Below are 18,581 nucleotides of genomic sequence, written 5' to 3'. Positions count from 1 at the left end.
TGTAACTGTTAATGTGCTGTATGTTGGCTTTGTAGCAGTGCAGATCACAGCATGATAGATTTCAAGACAGATACTATCCAGGTCAGCTCCAGGAAAACACTCATTAGAAATATTGCTTCCAACACTCACCAAAACACATGGAATAGCCTATCCTACCAAACCCTTACATGGCGTAAAATAGCAACTTCACTGTGGCCTTGTTATTTTATGCCAGCTGAGTACACCTGGCCTTAACAGGGTCTTGCTTTCTTTTTGGATGCACCAAACAAAAATGTTAAATAAGAAGAAGCAAATAAAGGGCAAGGACAGAGAGTGTATTAAAATATACCTTCATTTCATATATTTTGCTAATTCATTTTTGGAACATGTTAGGAAGCAGAAATACATCAGTATTAGAGACCACTAATGTGATGACCAATTTTAAGGTAGGTGAATAAAATCTTGTAGAACAGTACTGTACATGTGTCAGTTGTTTTAATGTCTAAAAACAACTAAGAGAAGCTGAATTGATCAGAAAAATGCTACATAAACTGAAGGTGATTTAAGTCTACTTACCTTATCGGCAAAATCTTAGTAGCGCATTATTTACCTTATTCTTTTCACTAAAACCAACTAACTAAAACACACCCCACTCAACAACGCAAACCTTTGTGCTCTGTGTTAAGGGAAGAATAGAAAGTTGTTTAATTATCCCCTTTTCCCTTTTGCTATTCATGTGTTTTAAGGCCCTCCAGGATCTAGGGCCTCATGCAATTTGATAACGTAACATCAGGAATGCCATAAAGGCAGTTTTATTTTTATACCAGGGCAATTAAAAAAGAACATTGGTCTACTCACAGCAAATCTGGAGCCAGATTACCTATGCCAAAGGTAGCAATAACTGCAGTGTATAAGAGAAGCTAGAATTGATTATGTCATCTCTGAAGCAGAGGACAGAAAATTGCTTATTTGTTACAAAAATGTGGTTTGTAGCAAGATCATTGATCTGCACATAAATTTTTATTGTTTATAAATAACCTACTAGAGTCTGGAAAAGTCTTGACACCAGTTGATAAAAGAAGATAAAAGTTGTAAGTCCCTTATGTAGTCAATGAACTAACTAAAACATGTTTGACGTTAAAAAAATACCGTATCTGGAATGAACAGATCTCTATTTCGTATTAGATGGTCTTGAAGGAAACTAAAATGTGGTTTATATGCTTTATTTCTATATTCCTGAAAGAATGTGATCCAGTTGCTGATTATTTTAAGGGCATATTTACTTTTGCCTTTTTTTTTTCCCCACATTGTTTTGTAAAAAATATTTTATATTAATTTGGACCAATATTTTCAAAGTTGAACAAGAACTTGGGATACCCTGTCAGACATAGAATATATTGTCTGAAGTTAGGCTCTCAGAAATTGAAACATCTTTTTAAACTTTGGTTCAAGAATTCCTTTAGGCTGATTTTTACCTCTCTTACATATATACACATATATTTTTATATCTATATATACCACACACACTAATGAGAGGGCTTCATCTCCCTGGAATGTTACAAATTCTATCTCTGCTGTTTTCTTAAAATTAAAAATTTAGTGACTAGAAGACTGGAGGTCTTAGAATCTTGCAGGTTCTTAACAGCACAAATAGGTTTTGTTCTTGAACAGAGTCATATTGGATTTTTTAAAACTTTACAGATGCAAACTGTAACCCACTACCATATTTTGAATCCAATCCAATGTCTCAATATAATAGGATACCATGGCACCAGGGTATGGCATAATGGAACCAAAAGCAAAATCCTAGGAACCAATCCTTCAACCTGTTGTGTTCAAGCTGATTATTTCACCAGGTGTAGTCCCAGATACACACAAAAGTAGTTCCCTGCAGGATCAAAGCTTTTGTTATTAGGTTTAGCTATAATTTTTGGTTAGCTTTTCATTTTGTAGTTCCTACCTGCTAGGCTTACTGTGTGTATCTTAAGTTTTATGATTTATCAGGATGTTACAAAAGACAGGTATATAGTAATAGTATATTCACTTGGGAAACAGACTGCAACCTGCACCAAAATTTCATGTAGGTTTCTCCACTGGAATTACAGGAATATTTGGTATATATTAATACTGATAAATATTGAGCACTTATAGGCTTAAAACCATAAATTATAATTTTATTCCCTTCATCCAGGCTGTAAAAGTCTTGTTTATCACTACTTTATTATTTATACTCATTGTTTTCATTGTATCTTTTATTCAGACAGGACAATGAAATAAGCAGCTTGCAGTCCTTTAGTTTTTTTCTGTTTATATTTACTTCCACTACACTGGCCCAGACAAGACAGACACTTGAGTACTACTAACCTTCTGGGTTTAATTTTTGATTAAAATTTTGTCAATCAAAAAAAAAAAAAAAAGGAATAAAATCAGGCTTAGTGTAATTTAAAAGAAAAAAGTGAATTAGCGTAAACAATATCCCTGTAATGAGCTCCATTAATGTTTTGTCTTCTTTTCACAGTAGATTATTCTATACTTGCCTCTAATTATAGTAAATCCTATTCCATTAATTTTCATTATACTGATAATCTGATCAAAATAGTGTAGCTTTAACAGTCATAGACGTTGTAATGACAACATCTTTCTTTCTGAAAGTAAAAAATGTTTTTCATATTTGTAGTAAGTGTGCAAATATACAACTAGACATATAGAACAGCCTTCAAATAGGATTCTGAACAATTTCAATACATTCATGAAATAACCAGCTAGCCTTCAGGCTTTATATCTCATGGATGTGGAAACATTCCTATCAACATTTATTTGAAGATTTTAATAAAGCTAAATAAGGGTCTGAATTACTACTAATATTAATTACTACTGCTAAAATGAGGCATGTATATACTTTTTGACGGGAGAAAGTCCTTAAATTTAAGTAATATTCTCTCTCATTTTGCTCTATTTATCATGATGTATATAGTTAACCATGCATAGAACTCACTATTCAACTAAAAACATGTAAAGGAAATACAACAAAGTAGTCTTTATAGACACTTGAGTACAGTATTACAAACTGATCCTCCTTACCAGTTTTTCACAGTGGTTATATAACACAAGAGCAACCACAACAGTTCAGTTATACATATTTTTTCTCAGCGTCAAATATTCTAAAATTTTGTTTTTCTGAATTCCACGCCCTTGCTTCAGGAACCACCACTGTCCCCTGCTTTTCATAATCTTCCCTTCTCTTTTAAATATTGTGTGCTTGGAGGCTTCCTCATCAGGCGTAACATTTAAAAATGAAAGCTATTAGCAACTTTACATCACAGAAGGACAGCAAGTTCTGGTCACACTTTACCTCAGAGTTACATATTCTCACAGTTCTAACAACACAGGGATAGCAAGACTAATTAATTAGATGTTTGTGTACTGAGATTGTGATGTGCTGCAGATGGCAATATATTTCTCAGAATCTTTTCTGGAAAGTGATGTTATTTATGCTTCTTCTTCTTTTGCATCTCACATTGAAATTGTATGCTTGGTGATTTCTTCCCTCCAGTAGTTTTCTACATGAATAAGCCGTATCAGAGAGCACTAATGGAATTCATGCATATGCTTTTTTCTTTTTTTTTTCTCTACATTAAGCTTATTTAATCCTATGAGAGGGTCATGCTTGTCAGGCATAATGTGATATTTGGATAATTTTGACTTAAGGTGGTTTTGGTGGGTGGTTTATTTTTTTTTGTTTGGTTTTTTTGGTGTGGTTCTTTTTTTAAGAGTAACATCTTAGAATTACAAGTTCGAAAGAAACGGGTAAATGTAAAAATACTGGCTGTTAGCAGTACAAGTCCACTTTGTTCTAGCCTGAATTCTTTACCTTAATAGTATTCTTATTTTTGCAGTAACCTAAAGCTTGATAGTCATAGTATAAAGCAGCTCTGCATCAGAACTGGCAAAACACCAGTAGCACTATTGGTACAGGAAGCCATTAATAAATAATCCTGAAAGCTGTGAAAGAGGGATACTTGCTTGCATGCATAGTCATGGATTACCAAGAAGAAAGTAAAGTCATTCTTTCTCTTCTGAGAAAACATGGTAAACATTCTTTCCTTCCAAAGCAAAATTACTTACCTCTTTTTATTTTGGGACCTCAAATGAATGACCAGGATGAACTGTTTCAGAAAATGCAAGTTAGTTCCAAATGACTCTGACAGTTTACTATCATACCCGCTTAGACACATAGTTTAACTAGGCTGTCAGGAAGACACTAAAGAATCGTGAAGAAATCTCCTTTTGCAGATGGTCAATTATGCAGTAAAGTGTGATAGGAAAATTCCTCCAAGAGTTTTTGTTTGGTTTTCATGATGGTACTGTATGTATCTTTATAGATCTTCAGGTCACATGGAGTTTATGGAAGAAACAATAATAGACCAGAAAAAGGTTTTGCATTATATGCAATAACTACATTAATGTGGATATAGAAAGCCCTAGTAGATGAGAAATAGTCACAGCATTGTGTATTGTAAATGCATAGATAGGAAACCCGCGAACACTTTTTTCTTACTTTTGAGAAAAGAGAAAATAAACCTAGAGTCACTGCATCTGACATACTTGTAGATTCTAAGGAACTCTTTGCCTTAGACCAGTGTAATCCCTTTCTTTTTCTTTTTGGAAAGAAAGTAGGAGATGTATGATGCTTACAGGACATTGAAATGGCAAGGTCTGTTTCAGTAGCTTTCTTGCCTGAAGGATCTGCATTAATGCTCTTGGTTAACATAAATCTTGATAAATATTATGATTATAACTGACTAACTGTACAAATTAACAGAATAAAACATTACTAACAACTACTGCAGAAAAAGAATCCTCTTTCCTAAACAGGAAGATTTAGATTAAATTAGAGATGGAAGTTAGTCATGCCATGTTTTAATGTCAGTGTCGTATCAGTCTCTGGAAGTCTCTGCCACTTTACCACTGAACCATGTAATAAAAAGTTCTCAAATCATATTAAATACCACAGAAACATAGAATATGACAAGTGTATTAAGATTTCTTTATGAATCATTGGATTAAAAGCCATCAAGGGGAACACATATATCCTAAATGAAATGTTAATTCTTCAGCATACACAGTAGCATGGTATTGGGAACTATGTGGAATGGACAACATAAAGTTATGAAAGGTCTCTGTTATATGCAGAGTAAAGCTAAAATTAAGACTATTCTAAAATGCAAATAAAAGATGCTATTTAATATGCCATAAAACAAGCAACAAGTTTATTTGTTTGCTTTAGTTTTAATACCATTTTGACAACCTAAAAATGAATGCAATCAAAGGCTTCAAATGTGTCATTAATGCCTAAACTACCCTCAAAGGTTGCTGATGTGGCCATTACAGTACTAAGAAAGATGCCATTTATTCTGGTAAGCTTTTTTTTTTTTTGCTTTTTGCCAGATAGTGTAGCCTATACAGGTTTGCTGAACAACATAAGCTACATGAGCAAAAAAACAGTATTTTTGCTGGTTCATCAGCACAGCTATGCCACCTAGAGGTGTGGTTTCTTTTTCCTCACATTCACTGAAGTAATTTAAGCATAGCCAAGACTTTTAAAAGTGCAGTTCTGTAAGGTTTCCTAAGAGTCTTTTGAGTCAGACCTAAGTATCTCCTTCTCCTGTGAACTCAGTCAAGACTGAGTGACACAGGTGAGAATTTGAAAAGGATGGCACCTAGCGACAACAGGCACGGCAGGGATGTGTTATGGGCTAATGATAAGGGAAGGCAAGATAAGGTTCTACAATCCCTGTTCTAGTGACAGGCTTACTGAAATCAAATCTTAAATCAGCAGAAGTAGATAATGCTCTAAAATCTTCTTTTGCACTACTGGGAATCTCATATACATTCTGACAATATTAAGACTGAAAAAAATGAGAGGCACAATTTAGGATGAAAATACAATTACACTCCCTTTTTAGCTTGTGATAGGGGCTTCTAATGTACAACTGCTTCAGTGGCATCCTCCAAGCTGCAGCCAGTCAGTCTCCCACTGCTGACAACAACCTACTCTCCACCTAAAAGTGTCAAGGCATGGGCCAAGAATAATTAGATTATATGCACTAGCATTAAACTCCACTATCACAGAGACCATCCATCTATCTTCTAGATACATCACTGTCCTAGTATAAATATACTATCATGAGTGAGGTTTGTCCCAGTCACACATCCATTCAAGTGCAGCAGTCATACATAATATTGTAACTTGTATTTATCTAAGAGATCAGTCTGTTCTGAGCCAAGTGCATTGGAAGGTCATTCTCAGGACAGGCTTCAGAAGAGGTAGACGTTTCATGGACTGTAGGCAGTAGAAAGACTATAGAGCTTGTTTTGAGGTAAAGTCTGCAGTGAAGTTACCTAAGTAAATAAAATTAAGAACTTAGTACCTTAATTTTCTCCTTGGTTTTACACTGAAAAAAAAACCCCTATGAAATAACTCTCTTAACCTGAAATAATCTTAGAGGAATCAAATTGTTTTTCAAAAGCATGCTAGGTTCAAAGAAATATAAGCATCTTTCAGCTTTCTGTAGTGAAGGAGAGTATCTTGTCAGACAGAGGAGTTTGCCTTGAGAAATATGATCAGGCTGCCTCTCTTGCAGAGATATCTACCATATAAATTTTGGACTTTGTTCAGCTAATGGGTCCACACAGGCCTCAGAGCTAACAGTGGGATGTCCAGATGCTTACCTTAATCTGGAAGCTGCTGATTGACTCCTGTTAAAAATAGGCTGTTCATCTGAAAGGCAAAAAAGACAGGGTATTCTTACTTTTTACACTATATAAAACACAAATGCTTCAAGTAAGATGTTCTGAAAGGTAATATATAATTGAGCAACACTAAAGAGAAACAAGAGATAATGCCAATTAGAATTAGAGGATAAAATGTCTTCATTAGTATCTGTTTTTGTCTCTGTAATGTCCATCAAGAAGTATGGAACATGATATATAAAATGTACAAAACAAGTTAATTTGTTAATATCAGATTAATAGAGTATAATTATTGAAAACTATAGAGCTACTTCTGAAATAACTGTAATTGTTTTGCAAATTTAAACAAATTTAGGAATTTCTATTGCATTAAGAACAGGAATCACATTCTAGGCTTTTAAAGAAGTTGAATAAAGATTTGAATATGCAGCCAGGCTCCATCGTAAGTCTTTATGCAAGGGACTGTTGGCAAATTTCTTAGATACTTAATTTCAGATACTTAGATACAAATTTCAGATACTTAAAATAAATTTATGTCCCAAACCTGCTACTGTAAAAATGAAAAGCAATGTTCTGGGACTTTCTCATACAGAGCCCTTTTTACAAGGTAAAGAATTCTAAAAGCATACCTGCTTCTTTCAGGTTTATCGGCTTCTCTTGTATCTTATCTATGAAATGCCTACCACTACAATCAGATTAAGACAAAATTTTTTTTTTTTCAATAATTTCTATATAAGAATAACTTGTATTTTTTTCTGACAGGTATAACATTCAAATTGAAATATGACATTCAAACTAACATAGCCACACCATTCTTTTAGTCCACATTTGCTACCATTTAAAGGTGAAAATGATTTTCTTGATAGGATTGCACAATTGTAAATGACTATTTCAATTACAATGTAGCTAGCATTCTACTAATGATGGTGAGAATAAAATCCAGCCCACACTTACTCTCTTATAACTTGTGTGGGCAAGCAGTGGTTTTTTTTCAGTCAGCTAATGATGACTACATACACAGAAGGATAAAGCAATGTGTGTTCATTTTACAGTTTTTAAGGCAAAGTAACATCCCTACAGGTTTTCAAACTGATTTGATGTTCTGTCTATGGAAGACATAGATTTTCCAGTATTATACTACTAATATTATTTAACTACAAAAATTAATTCCTCCTCCTTAACCTTCCTAATAATTTCCAGTTAACCACCCTTCATTGCTTTTAACGCTTGATCTCTCCAAAGACAAAGAACTCATTAAGAGTGTCTTGAGAGCTATAGATATACAGGCGCATACTGGGCACTTGAGTTCTTTTAAATTGTTAGTGACACAGAATTTCAGGACAGTTGTATACATCTGAGATTTCTTGGCTGAAAATGCAAAGCCATCCATCTCATTAACTACACTAATACAACTATTATGTTTCTAATTAAAATCTGTTGGGCTTATAAGCAATATATTTATCTTCTCTGCTTCCTGCATAATGAACAGGCCTAAGTAGAATGTAACCTAGTATAGTCTTGAGACATATATTACACACACACACACAAGACAATCACTGAAATACTCGTCTCTGAGCCATAAAGCATCAATGTTGTTCACAGCATTTTTCGTAGCTGACAGTGCCACCTTAGGACCTCAACTCTAGGCAAATATTGCATTTCATATTATTTACATTACAGCATCTTAATGAAAAATTGTCACTTCAGCATAGCTTTATTCATATCAGATACCTCCAGCCAAAGTATTTCCCACCACTATTGACCAATGTGTCTGCTAAGCGCTACCCTTCACTTCAGAACTATTTACACTGAGGAGCATCTCTGATTATATTGTACTGTAGTATTCAATTAATGCCAAAAGCACTTGTTCAACACCATGGTGTTGAATGTGAAACTTCAGAAGGAAGGCATAAAACAGATTAAAGGTGTAATAATAACTGAGTCACACCTAAGGCCACTACACAGTTACATGTTCAGCTATTTTTGCTTAGGTATCCAGAAGGTGGGCACCTTTTTAAAAACATGTAATACTTACATAAATACATGTAATACTTACTTAGCTTGACTTAATCACCATCTGATTTTCAAACTAACTATAGTTGCTTTCCTTACATTAAAATAATACGGGAAAAAAAGGTTGTTTCCTCTTCCTTGTGGCCTCACTAAGCTTTTCAGAGGCTTTTTTCCACATGCCCGAGCAGTGCTCGGGGAGGCGCAGAGGACAGTGCGCGGCGGGAGCCACCTCATACTCCTCCTTACCTGAAGAGGGCTTGGCGGGAACCGCTGGTACTGCTGTCACCCTGTCCCGCTTGCCCTGCCCCGCCCCGCCCCGCCCTGCACAGCGCCTAACCTCACCCTCGCCTTTGTTCTCTTCTCACCTCACCCTTACTCTCCTGCCCACCTTGGCCCACAGTGCCTCCACACGGCCGCCCCGGCAGGTGGTGAGGCATTTGCCTCCAAAGCTCGGTTACCGCTAGCCCACAACGGTCATTTTTAGCTGGGCAGGGGGAAGATAATTAAAATGGGGCTATTCTAGGCGCTAATGGGATTAGAGACGAAGGCAGCGAAGCGGCGGGGACAGGGCACTGCAGCGCGAGATCAGGGCTACGGCATGGCGCCCCTCTGATGGCGGGAGGGCAGAGCAGCAGCTGCGCCACATGGGCGGGAGCGGGATACCCCAGGTAACTGGGGAGGTGAGCAGGACGGGAGCACCCCTGGAACCGGGAGGGAGCAGAAACGGCGGGAAAGGCCTGCTTGCCCATGGGGAAAGGGGGGGGACGGCCCCGCCGGCTGCTCGGCCTGTGGGGCGAGTGGGTAGAGGGGGAGGCCGAGGCCCCTCCAAAGGCCTAGTGAGGGGAGAAGGATGCTGCGGGGAGACAGCCCAGGTGAGGAGGAACAAAACGGGGTGGGGTGGCCAGCGGCCTGGTCCGGGGCAGGTGCAGGGAGCATGACAGGGTGCAGAGAAGGGGGAGCCCACCGCAAGGCGGAGGCGCAACAATAAATCGGGGGGAAAAGCGCGAGGTGTGGGGCGCTGAGAAAGGGAGTGCGACAGCGGGAGGAGGAGAGGAGCGCGGGCCCGGGGGAGGGCAAAGCACGGCGGGAGGCGGAGGAGAGCGTCAGCTGGAGCAGGGATAGCGGGAGCGCGGCGGGAGGCGGAGGAGGAGAGCGTCAGCTGGGGGCAGAGATAGAGGGAGTGCGGCAGGAGGAGGAGGAGAGCGTGAGCCAGGGAAGGGGGGGGGGGCAGAGAGAGAGGGAGCGAGGCAGGAGGAGGAGGGGAACAAGCGCGACGCAGGGACGGCAGATGCCTGGAAATAAAAATTTGATGATTGCATGCAGCGGCTGGAGAGACTCTGTCGGTGGCGGCGGCGGGGACGAGGCAGGGACAGGGGGGGCGACGGCAAAATGAAGTATCAGAAATACCTGACTGTCTTACAGATGGCCATAGGGGTGACCGCCTCCAACAGGGGCAGTCTGATGCCCTTAAAGAGGAAGCTGTGGTGAGTAGGCACAAAAGGGGCTAGCGGCACTGCGGGCCGGGCGGGGAGCGCGGCGGGACGGCCGGGCGGGTCGTCGCGGGGGGTTCCCTCAGGCATGACGACCGCGTGAGGGGTGCCGGGCGAGAGCGGGCCTGCGGCTCCCGGCGGGCATCTCCGGGGCGGAAAGTGCCCGGTGAATTCGCCGCCCGTCTTGTAGAAAACGCCGGGTGGTGCCGGTGGAGCTGTCCGCGCCTCGCTTCGCTTCGCCCGCTCCCGGGCCCGTTGGAGCACACCCGGTGATTTGCGCGGCTGGAAGCACGGTTATCCTGAGGAATGACTCCTTCCCGGGGGTCACCGTACCCTTCCAGGGAGCTTGCGGTCGGGTGACTGTCGGAGCAGGGCTATGGAAGCCTCGGCTGCGGGGCGAGGGAGCGGGGTCTGCCGCCCGCCTGGCATCCCGAGTGTGGGCTCCTGCCCCGGGCCGCGCTCGGAGCCCAGCCCCGGCTTTTGCTGGCCTTAAAAAACGGGAAGACGGAGATACAAGTCTAGTAGGTTAGAGAGTGACACAGAGGCAGTACTGTTCATACATGATAATTTTTATTAAAAAAATTCCACGACTTGTTTCCACTGCTTCTGTGCTCGCTGATTGTGCGCTGAACTGATTGTTCTGGATGAATCAACAATATGCTATGGAAGATGTGTTAAAATATAATGGTGTAATGTGGGTGAGTAGGGCACCGACAAGCATATGGCACTGCAACACCCAGTCACTCATGGACTTGTAAAAGCCCACTGTTAGCTTGATTGAAGAAATGGGATGTGTGTGTGTCATCATCAGGACAATTGTAAGGAGGAAATACGTGAACTCATGAAGTGAGATTTTCTGGGAGGAAAACACTAAACAAATTTGTGCACTGAGAATTTTGTATCTGTAAAATATGAAAAGTGATGTTTAGGTGGCAATGGTCAAACAGTTTTCTTTCAATGTACTTTCATGTTCCTAGTGAAGGAAAGTAAAGTATCATAGAAGGCATGATAGGTAATTTTATTTACAAATAGGTAGTTCATAACCAGAAATATTATCATGTCAGCAGTTGTGACAAGAAAAGGCCTTACATGAGTTGTAGAATATAGGGTTTTTACACACCACTACCATTGTCAGCTAGCATAAACAATGTCAAGGAAATACATCACTTGAAGAAACAGAATGTGGAACTAATAAGCTTTTTGTCTTAATTTCCCAATCGCACTATTCCTTGTAGATGAGAACAAAATTTGGCAAATTTGTGCCTAACTGTAATGTACAAGATAAAATGTCTAAGACAAAAATATGTTGCCATACAGATAAGTTTTATTATATTTAATCAGACGTTTTTATAGTTTATTTGGTGGTTTGATTTTGATTATGTAAGTTACATAGTGTGCCATACCTATTTTATTCTCCCCAAATGCCACTCCTGTCTATGTGCAGCAATGTATGTATTGCTGTGTTACTACTTTTAAGAAGTTAAATTTTGGGTAATATAATGATAATGATTGCTCTATTTCATATTTCCTGTGTCTACTTGGAAATGATTTCTTTGCTGGAGTGTTAAAGTGGAGCTATCTATATTTGCATATTTTAAAAGTAAGTCTGAAAGAACCCAATTCAACTCATACTTAATGTCTTCAATTGAAGTTAGATCAGCTCTGTATTGCCTAGTTTCATGGTGAGAGACTGTGCTTTTTTGAGGTACAGCAAAACAATATAGTGGATCGCCACTAATGCTGTAAGCATTGCATTTCATAACGTTTGTAACTTGACATCATGTTGCTGCAGTGCAAAGTGTTAAGGAAAAATAAGGTTAAATAACTTTTTTAATTTTAAGGAGACCTATGGCTTGAGCATTTGAAAGCATGTCTCTAAGATCTTCTTAGTAATAGGTGATATGATGTTATGTATTCATATTGCCTTTGAGAATTTTAATACTGTTAGGCATAATCTGTAAGGATAGAATTTATGCTTATGAATGAAATATTATTTTCTGGAGAAATGCTTAAGGATACTCTGTCATGTTAGTTTTTTCTTGTTTGTGTGTAGTCTGTATCAAATAATGCATTAAGAAAACCTGAATATTGGAAGAGAATGTTGCTGTTATTAAAATCACTGTGATATTAGTGCGTATTTCTGAAAAGTAAAACAAGAGTGTTCCAATACTCCATCACTTGGAATCTCAAAAAAACTTAAGAAAATGTATAAATCAAGTCAGTCTATAATCAGAGAATGCTTTAAATCTCATTTTGTGTTTAAAAATGTACAACATTATTTAACCTATCAGATTCATAAACTAATTTGTTAATACATGTTGTAAGCAGAAGCAAAGACATAATTTAATAAAAAAGGGTTAAAATACTCATCATCTTGTTGGTGGAGATAATCCACCTGAATCCTACTGAAAGAAAATGAAAAAGGTAACAGCAATATTTTATTTCTTTATAGAGCATCTGTCACTCGTAATTTTTTCCGTCTTCCCCCCAAAAATGTAAGTTCTATTCTGTGATGCATGAAAGCAGAGGTACAAATGAAAAAAAAAAAAAAAACAAACCAAAAAAAACAGAGGACACAGATATACAATGACTGGTTAAGAGTAACTTATTACAAACTAGCTGAGAATTAAGTAGACAGTTGAACAAACAGAAGGAAGCTATGCCACAGGCTTGCAGTGGGAAGTGGTGGGGCCAGAAACTGGTTTGTGTTTAGTGTGGAGCTAGATCACTTTATGATGAGGTTTGCTTGGGGCACTAGAGTTTTGGACTCAGTGACAGAAGAAGTTGCTGGAGTTCCGGACTGCTGATTCAAGCCCTTTCCCACGTTTGTGCAGCACTAATAGAATATGTAGGAACCTAAATGAGATGAGTAGGATGTTTTTAATTGTCTTGCTGGGGGACAGTATTTGAATAAAAACCCCACTATCATCATGCTGCTAGGTAGAGTGCAGCGCAGACTAACATTTGCTAAGGTGTTCAAGAAAAACTAATTACTGACCTGGGAGCACCTTTAAACAGTAAATGGACATAAATATTTACTGAAATCCCGATATGTGCAACCTGAGTGCTTTTACAACAGGGGAATGCTAAATCATTATTAAGGGGAACTACACAAGTAGGCCCTAATTTCTTGTCACACTGAATATTATATTTCTGTGCTGCAAGGAGAAAGAGCAGGCAATCAAAACAAAATAAAAAAAGAGGATATCCTAGTAACCCTAGTAATTTCCTTCAGTAATATTTCTTCCTGTTTCTTACAGCATTTGTCTCTACTTTGAAAGGCTTTCTGTGCTTTGGCTTACTCCCCTTATACTCCCCTTGGTGCAAGGTTGTGCGGAGTTATGAAATAAGACAAAAAGTTTGGTCAGTGCTAAGTTTTCATTGTGAAGAATATTATGGAAATAGCTGAGACTGTTCTATATTTAAATTTTCTGTGTCTTTTAAGAATGGTTGTTGGTTGTCTGAGGCAATCTAGGTTACAGAAAAGAGTGTAGAGGCATTGCACTACAGAATTTGACTTTTAACAGGATACAATTCCCCTGTTTGGTACTGTTGTTAAAAGACAGAAGTCTAGATGTTAAATGATAGCTGCTTCTTGTAAGATACCACACAGGCACTTTTATTTCCAAGCATAGAGGTAAACTTATTTGAAATCAGTGAGGAGTAATCAGCATGGCTGGAATTAAGCGCTCGTCTAAAAGCTTTGTTGACTCAGAGGGTTTGTATTCAGGCTGGGGCTTGGATGTAAAGGTCCAGGCTTATAATGAAGGATTTCTCTTCAATCATTAGAACATCCCTAGAGAAAAAAGTGCCATTGTTTATTTGTTTATGTCCTAAGTAGAGTCATACATAGAATAATTAAATAATGGAAAATGTCACTTTAGTATAGGAAAAAGAAATCATCAAAGATTGAACCTCTTGGGTGTCTCTACAGAGCTACATGGAAAAATACGGATCACCAGAATGGATGTTTTCCATTTTTGATTACTGGTTCTGGTTAATATTTGATTGAAGTTGGGTAACAGTTTAGTTTATTGTGAAGATTTATTCATAGAATCACAGAATAGTTAGGATTGGAAAGGACCTTAAGATCATCTAGTTCCAAACCCCTGCCATGGGCAGGGACACCTCACACTAAACCATGTCACCCAAGGCTCTGTCCAACCTGGCCTTGAAAATGACAGGAATGGAGCATTGACAACTTCCCTGGATAACCCTTTCCAGTGCCTCACCACCCTTACAGTAAAGAATTTCTTCCTTATATCCAATCTAAACTTCCCCTGTTTAAGTTTGAACCCATTACCCCTTCATGTTGTAAATTAATTCCTTTATTTGTTTTCTTTTTCTGATGAAGGTAGGATACTGTGCTTAGAACTGAAGATACTTGCAGAGGTGCACAAGAATTTATCATAGCAGCTGACTGCTCGCGTTGTTTCAAATTTGCCTTTTTTTTTTTTTTTTTTTGTTCAAACAAACATTAATTTTAAGCAACTGTAACTGTTAGGCTTTCAGTCTGATAAATGGGATTAAGTTTCAGCTTTTCCACTCTTGTGTTTTAGCCAGGAGGTGTACTGATCACATTCAGCTGAGTCCAGCTGATGTCCTTTCTGTAGTGTTGAGGAAGCCTTGTCTTCTGATGGGAAGACATAATTATGGAAGTTTTATACATCTGTTGACTGAGATCTGTCTACTAGAGGTAGAAGTTTCTGAGAAGTTTGGATTATATGTTGTGAAACCATTTCTAATAATGTGCTAGAGGTATCTAAATGCTTTTTTATAAGATAGGCAGACAACTTCCAGTATATGAAAAGCGTAATAGTTATGTCAGCATTGGAAGTCTTGTTGGGGCTAAACAGTTGTCAACACCTTGTCCTCTCTGCATTAACTCTGCCATTAATACTACACTTGGAAAATGGATACAGAAAATGTGTCATTTTAATACTTGAGTTTTAAATATTCTGATGTCTTTTTATAAAAATTTTCAGAACTCTAATTGCTAAACAAGAAGAGAATCTTTTAGGTTCTTTAGAGATGTTCAGTCTAACTTGTCTGTCTAGAAAATAACATGACATTAGTCATTTCAGACAAAGTGTAACTACAAAACCATGTTAGGTAATACTGAAAGTTGTTAGTAATTATGTGAAAGGTGAATATAAATAGTTTTTATTAATAAAAAGTTGTTACATACATTCTACCTAAATGTGTTATGATGTATATGAAGTTGTTAGCCCTTGATGTGATTTTGTACCTTGAAGCCGCTGTTGTGTAGGGTTTTGTTAGGCTAGCATATTCATCAGTGGAATACAAATACTGGAAATTTTAGGGTTTTTTCCGTATTTTACAAGCTAGAGAAATAATTTAGAGTCATGGTTATGTAATGTGATATATGATCAGGAACCAGTCAAGGTCAATGAAACTGTTTTAAGAATTGGGGATAATAAATAAGGGCCTCAGGGTCCAGGTAGGTTTTACAAAATGGTTCAATTTTACTTGTCTAAAACTTCCAAAAACTAATGAATTGGGGTGCCTTAATTTAGGATTCCTGTGATGAGCTCCATTAGAAAGGCGGTGTATTTCCCGAATATTAAATGCATTCTTTGAATAGAAATGGCACATTTCAAACAAGGCATCCGAAATTGTTCACTCCTTCAAAGATCTTGGTGCTATATTCTATTTTTTAAAGCTCTAGATTGCCTCGAATATGTAATTCTTAGGCTTTTATTCAAGAGCACTTGTCTTGAAGTAGTTGATAAGCTGCAGACATTTTTAAATGGCTTTTACAAATCTTTCAGCTTTAGTCTGTGATAATTCCTCTATACCCCTGGTGCATGTACTGTAGCCAGTGACTTAGCAATTCATTTATTAATTTTCTATTATTAAGCCATTCAAATAAAAGATGGAAGGAGATGATCAGATGTAGTAAACTTAATTAATAATTAATTTTTTAAACCTAAGGTTCAGATGCCAGTACCATAGAAAATTGCATTGTAGTTTCAGTATTCATTACAAGATAATAAGCTCTGTTTCTCAATTGCAGTGAACACTTCGAGAAGACAAAGCAAGATTCAAAATTGAGAAGGATTTTCAAAAGCTGGTCTTCAGTTTTTTGCGTAATGTAGTTTCAAGTCAAATTCAGACACTTTTGGCCTTGTCTCATGAATTTGAACTCATTAAGGCATATGCTTGTGTTTATCTTGCAACTTTATAGTCTTAACTTTTGAGTTGTATTCCTTGTGGAAATTTCTAGTACTTGAAAGAATTCCTGTTGTAGTACTGCACAAGTGTTACTGGAAGTGTATTATTGAGAATTTCTTTGCTGCATCCAGCATTCTGAGAAGTTAGGTTGGAATAGATCCAAGTCTGTCTCAGGTTTGTTACTGCTTCTTTTTGCTAAAATTGTAGGAGTAGCAGATGCACTGGAGAAGCTGGTGTTTAATTTCTTTACATTTGTCCCAAAGTTTCCTCATTAATCACAGAATCAAACCCCTATGATTCTCTAAATTTGGATATATCGCCTCATATCCTTCCTTTGGTGCAAAATACAGTGCAGAGCTTCCTGATTCCCTGTAATGATATTGATTGGATTTTCCTTTGGTTGGTTGAATAGTACTTTGTTTTCTTGTAAAGACATTGATATAGAAATTAATGATTTTTATAAAGGATTGAAGGGAATCTTTCAATTGTGATATTTCTTCCCATAAAATTATATTTTGGAAGTTAAATGTGATTTTAAAAGCATTTCTGAATCTCAGAAGCTAGCAAGTAATAGCCATAATTTATTCTTCTGCACAAATTAAATGATGGGTGGATTCTGAGGCAGGGAGCTCATCTTCTCAAGTAGCTTTAAAGAGTGGAGCTCCCAAGTGGAAGGGCCTTCAAAACATATCATTAGTTTAGGTCCTTGTTTAAACTACTTAACTTTGATTAGCATGTTATTTTTATTTGATTTTCTTTCCCATGAGGTTTTTCTTATTTGCTGTTTTTGTAAAGGCTTCTCAGTATCCAAAAACATTGCACTTACCATAAGACTTGCACTTAAAGAAATGCATGGTTAGAGGTAAGGCACTGGAATAAGTGGTTTGAAATACAGTTCTAATTGAGAAAAGCACAATGTAGCTTACAGCTGTTTAATACATTTCCTATTAAGTGTAAGGAAGAAGTCTAATATACCAAGTATTTAATTTGCCAGAGGTGCATGTGAAGATTTATTGACCCAAGTGATAAGTAATGAAATAGGCAGCGGTCAGAGATTTTCTGGAAAGAGAATAAACACAGACCTCTAACTGTACGGAAACAGTGGATCTCTCTGTGGGCTCCAACATCTGCATTTGACATGGACTCAGAATATGTACAGTTACCTATATGTGGATTAACTTTATCAGAGATATTTGGAGAGCTCAGTCACAGAAGATACAGTCATACAACAGTAATGTACTGTCACTGTAAATGTTACACTCTGTGGGACAAGAGTTGAGACTGAGCAATTGTCTGTCTTTGGAAATTAGTCCTTAATGATTCTTTAAGATGTTTTAGCAGGGAATCTCTGACATTTTTGCAGTTTGTGTTCTGTGAACAAGTGTGTTACTCTACTAGCCAGGCATGTTTCTCAGAATTTAACTCATATCAAAATATCTGGTGCAGTTTTAGCAGGATGTTTCTAATGTAACTAAAATGAATATTACAGTTAATCTTCAGTTAGAAATTTTTATTTATCTTTGTGGTTAAAAGTTGGCAGTAAATTTACCCAAAGGGAAAAAACCCATCTAAACCCAATTACTGTATTATCAAGAGAGCTTGCATCAAGCAGTTGATGTGTGTGTCTGTGTGCATGTGTTAAAAAAAAAAAAAAAACTACCCAAAATCCTCAGGTATATGAAAACAAAATATTGATTTGGTAATCACAGTAATTCAACAGAAAGTGAAGGCTTTATCTTTTTTAATCTCTTGTTCAATTTATAAAAATCTGTTTGTTTTAATTTTCAAGTGTGTTTATTGCAACTTTTTCTTCTCCCTAGCATTCTGTGAACATGGCATTTGTACCTTCTATCCTTACCGTGAAGCTGTGTAGACCTAGGAGTCTCACTGATCAAACAAGTATCTTCAGCCTGTGGTTACTGTATTTTGCACCTTGAATTTTGTATTTTGAGTGCTAACGTGGCCTACTAGGCAATGTCTTCTTGGTGATGCGTATCTATAAGACATCTTCATCTTTTTTTCTTTTTTGTAAAAACATTTATAGGCATACCAAAGCTGTTAATGCTAAGTAAAAGGACCTGAAATACTTTTTTTTTGGGGGGAGAGGAAACTTAATGTTATAGAGAAAACGACTGAATTACTGTCCAAGGT

General features: G+C 37.6%; 1 protein-coding gene across 1 annotated transcript in view; it reads left to right on the top strand.

The window, feature by feature from the left end:
- Positions 1 to 9,357: 9,357 nt before the first annotated feature.
- Positions 9,358 to 18,581, top strand: part of TJP1 (tight junction protein 1) — a gene marked incomplete at its 5' end in the record, with an annotated part of 158,640 nt that continues 149,416 nt past the window's right edge. The window contains 3 exon segments of the mRNA XM_080626152.1: positions 9,358 to 9,399; positions 9,402 to 9,413; positions 10,168 to 10,229. Coding sequence (XP_080482278.1) covers positions 9,358 to 9,399; positions 9,402 to 9,413; positions 10,168 to 10,229 — 116 coding nt within the window.

The sequence above is a fragment of the Psittacula echo genome, assembly GCF_963264785.1.
Source record: "Psittacula echo genome assembly, chromosome: 10".
In the NCBI taxonomy this organism is placed as follows: Eukaryota; Metazoa; Chordata; class Aves; order Psittaciformes; family Psittacidae; genus Psittacula; species Psittacula echo.
The sequence above is the reverse complement of the archived record's forward strand: the minus strand, read 5'-3'. Positions and strand labels throughout refer to the sequence as shown.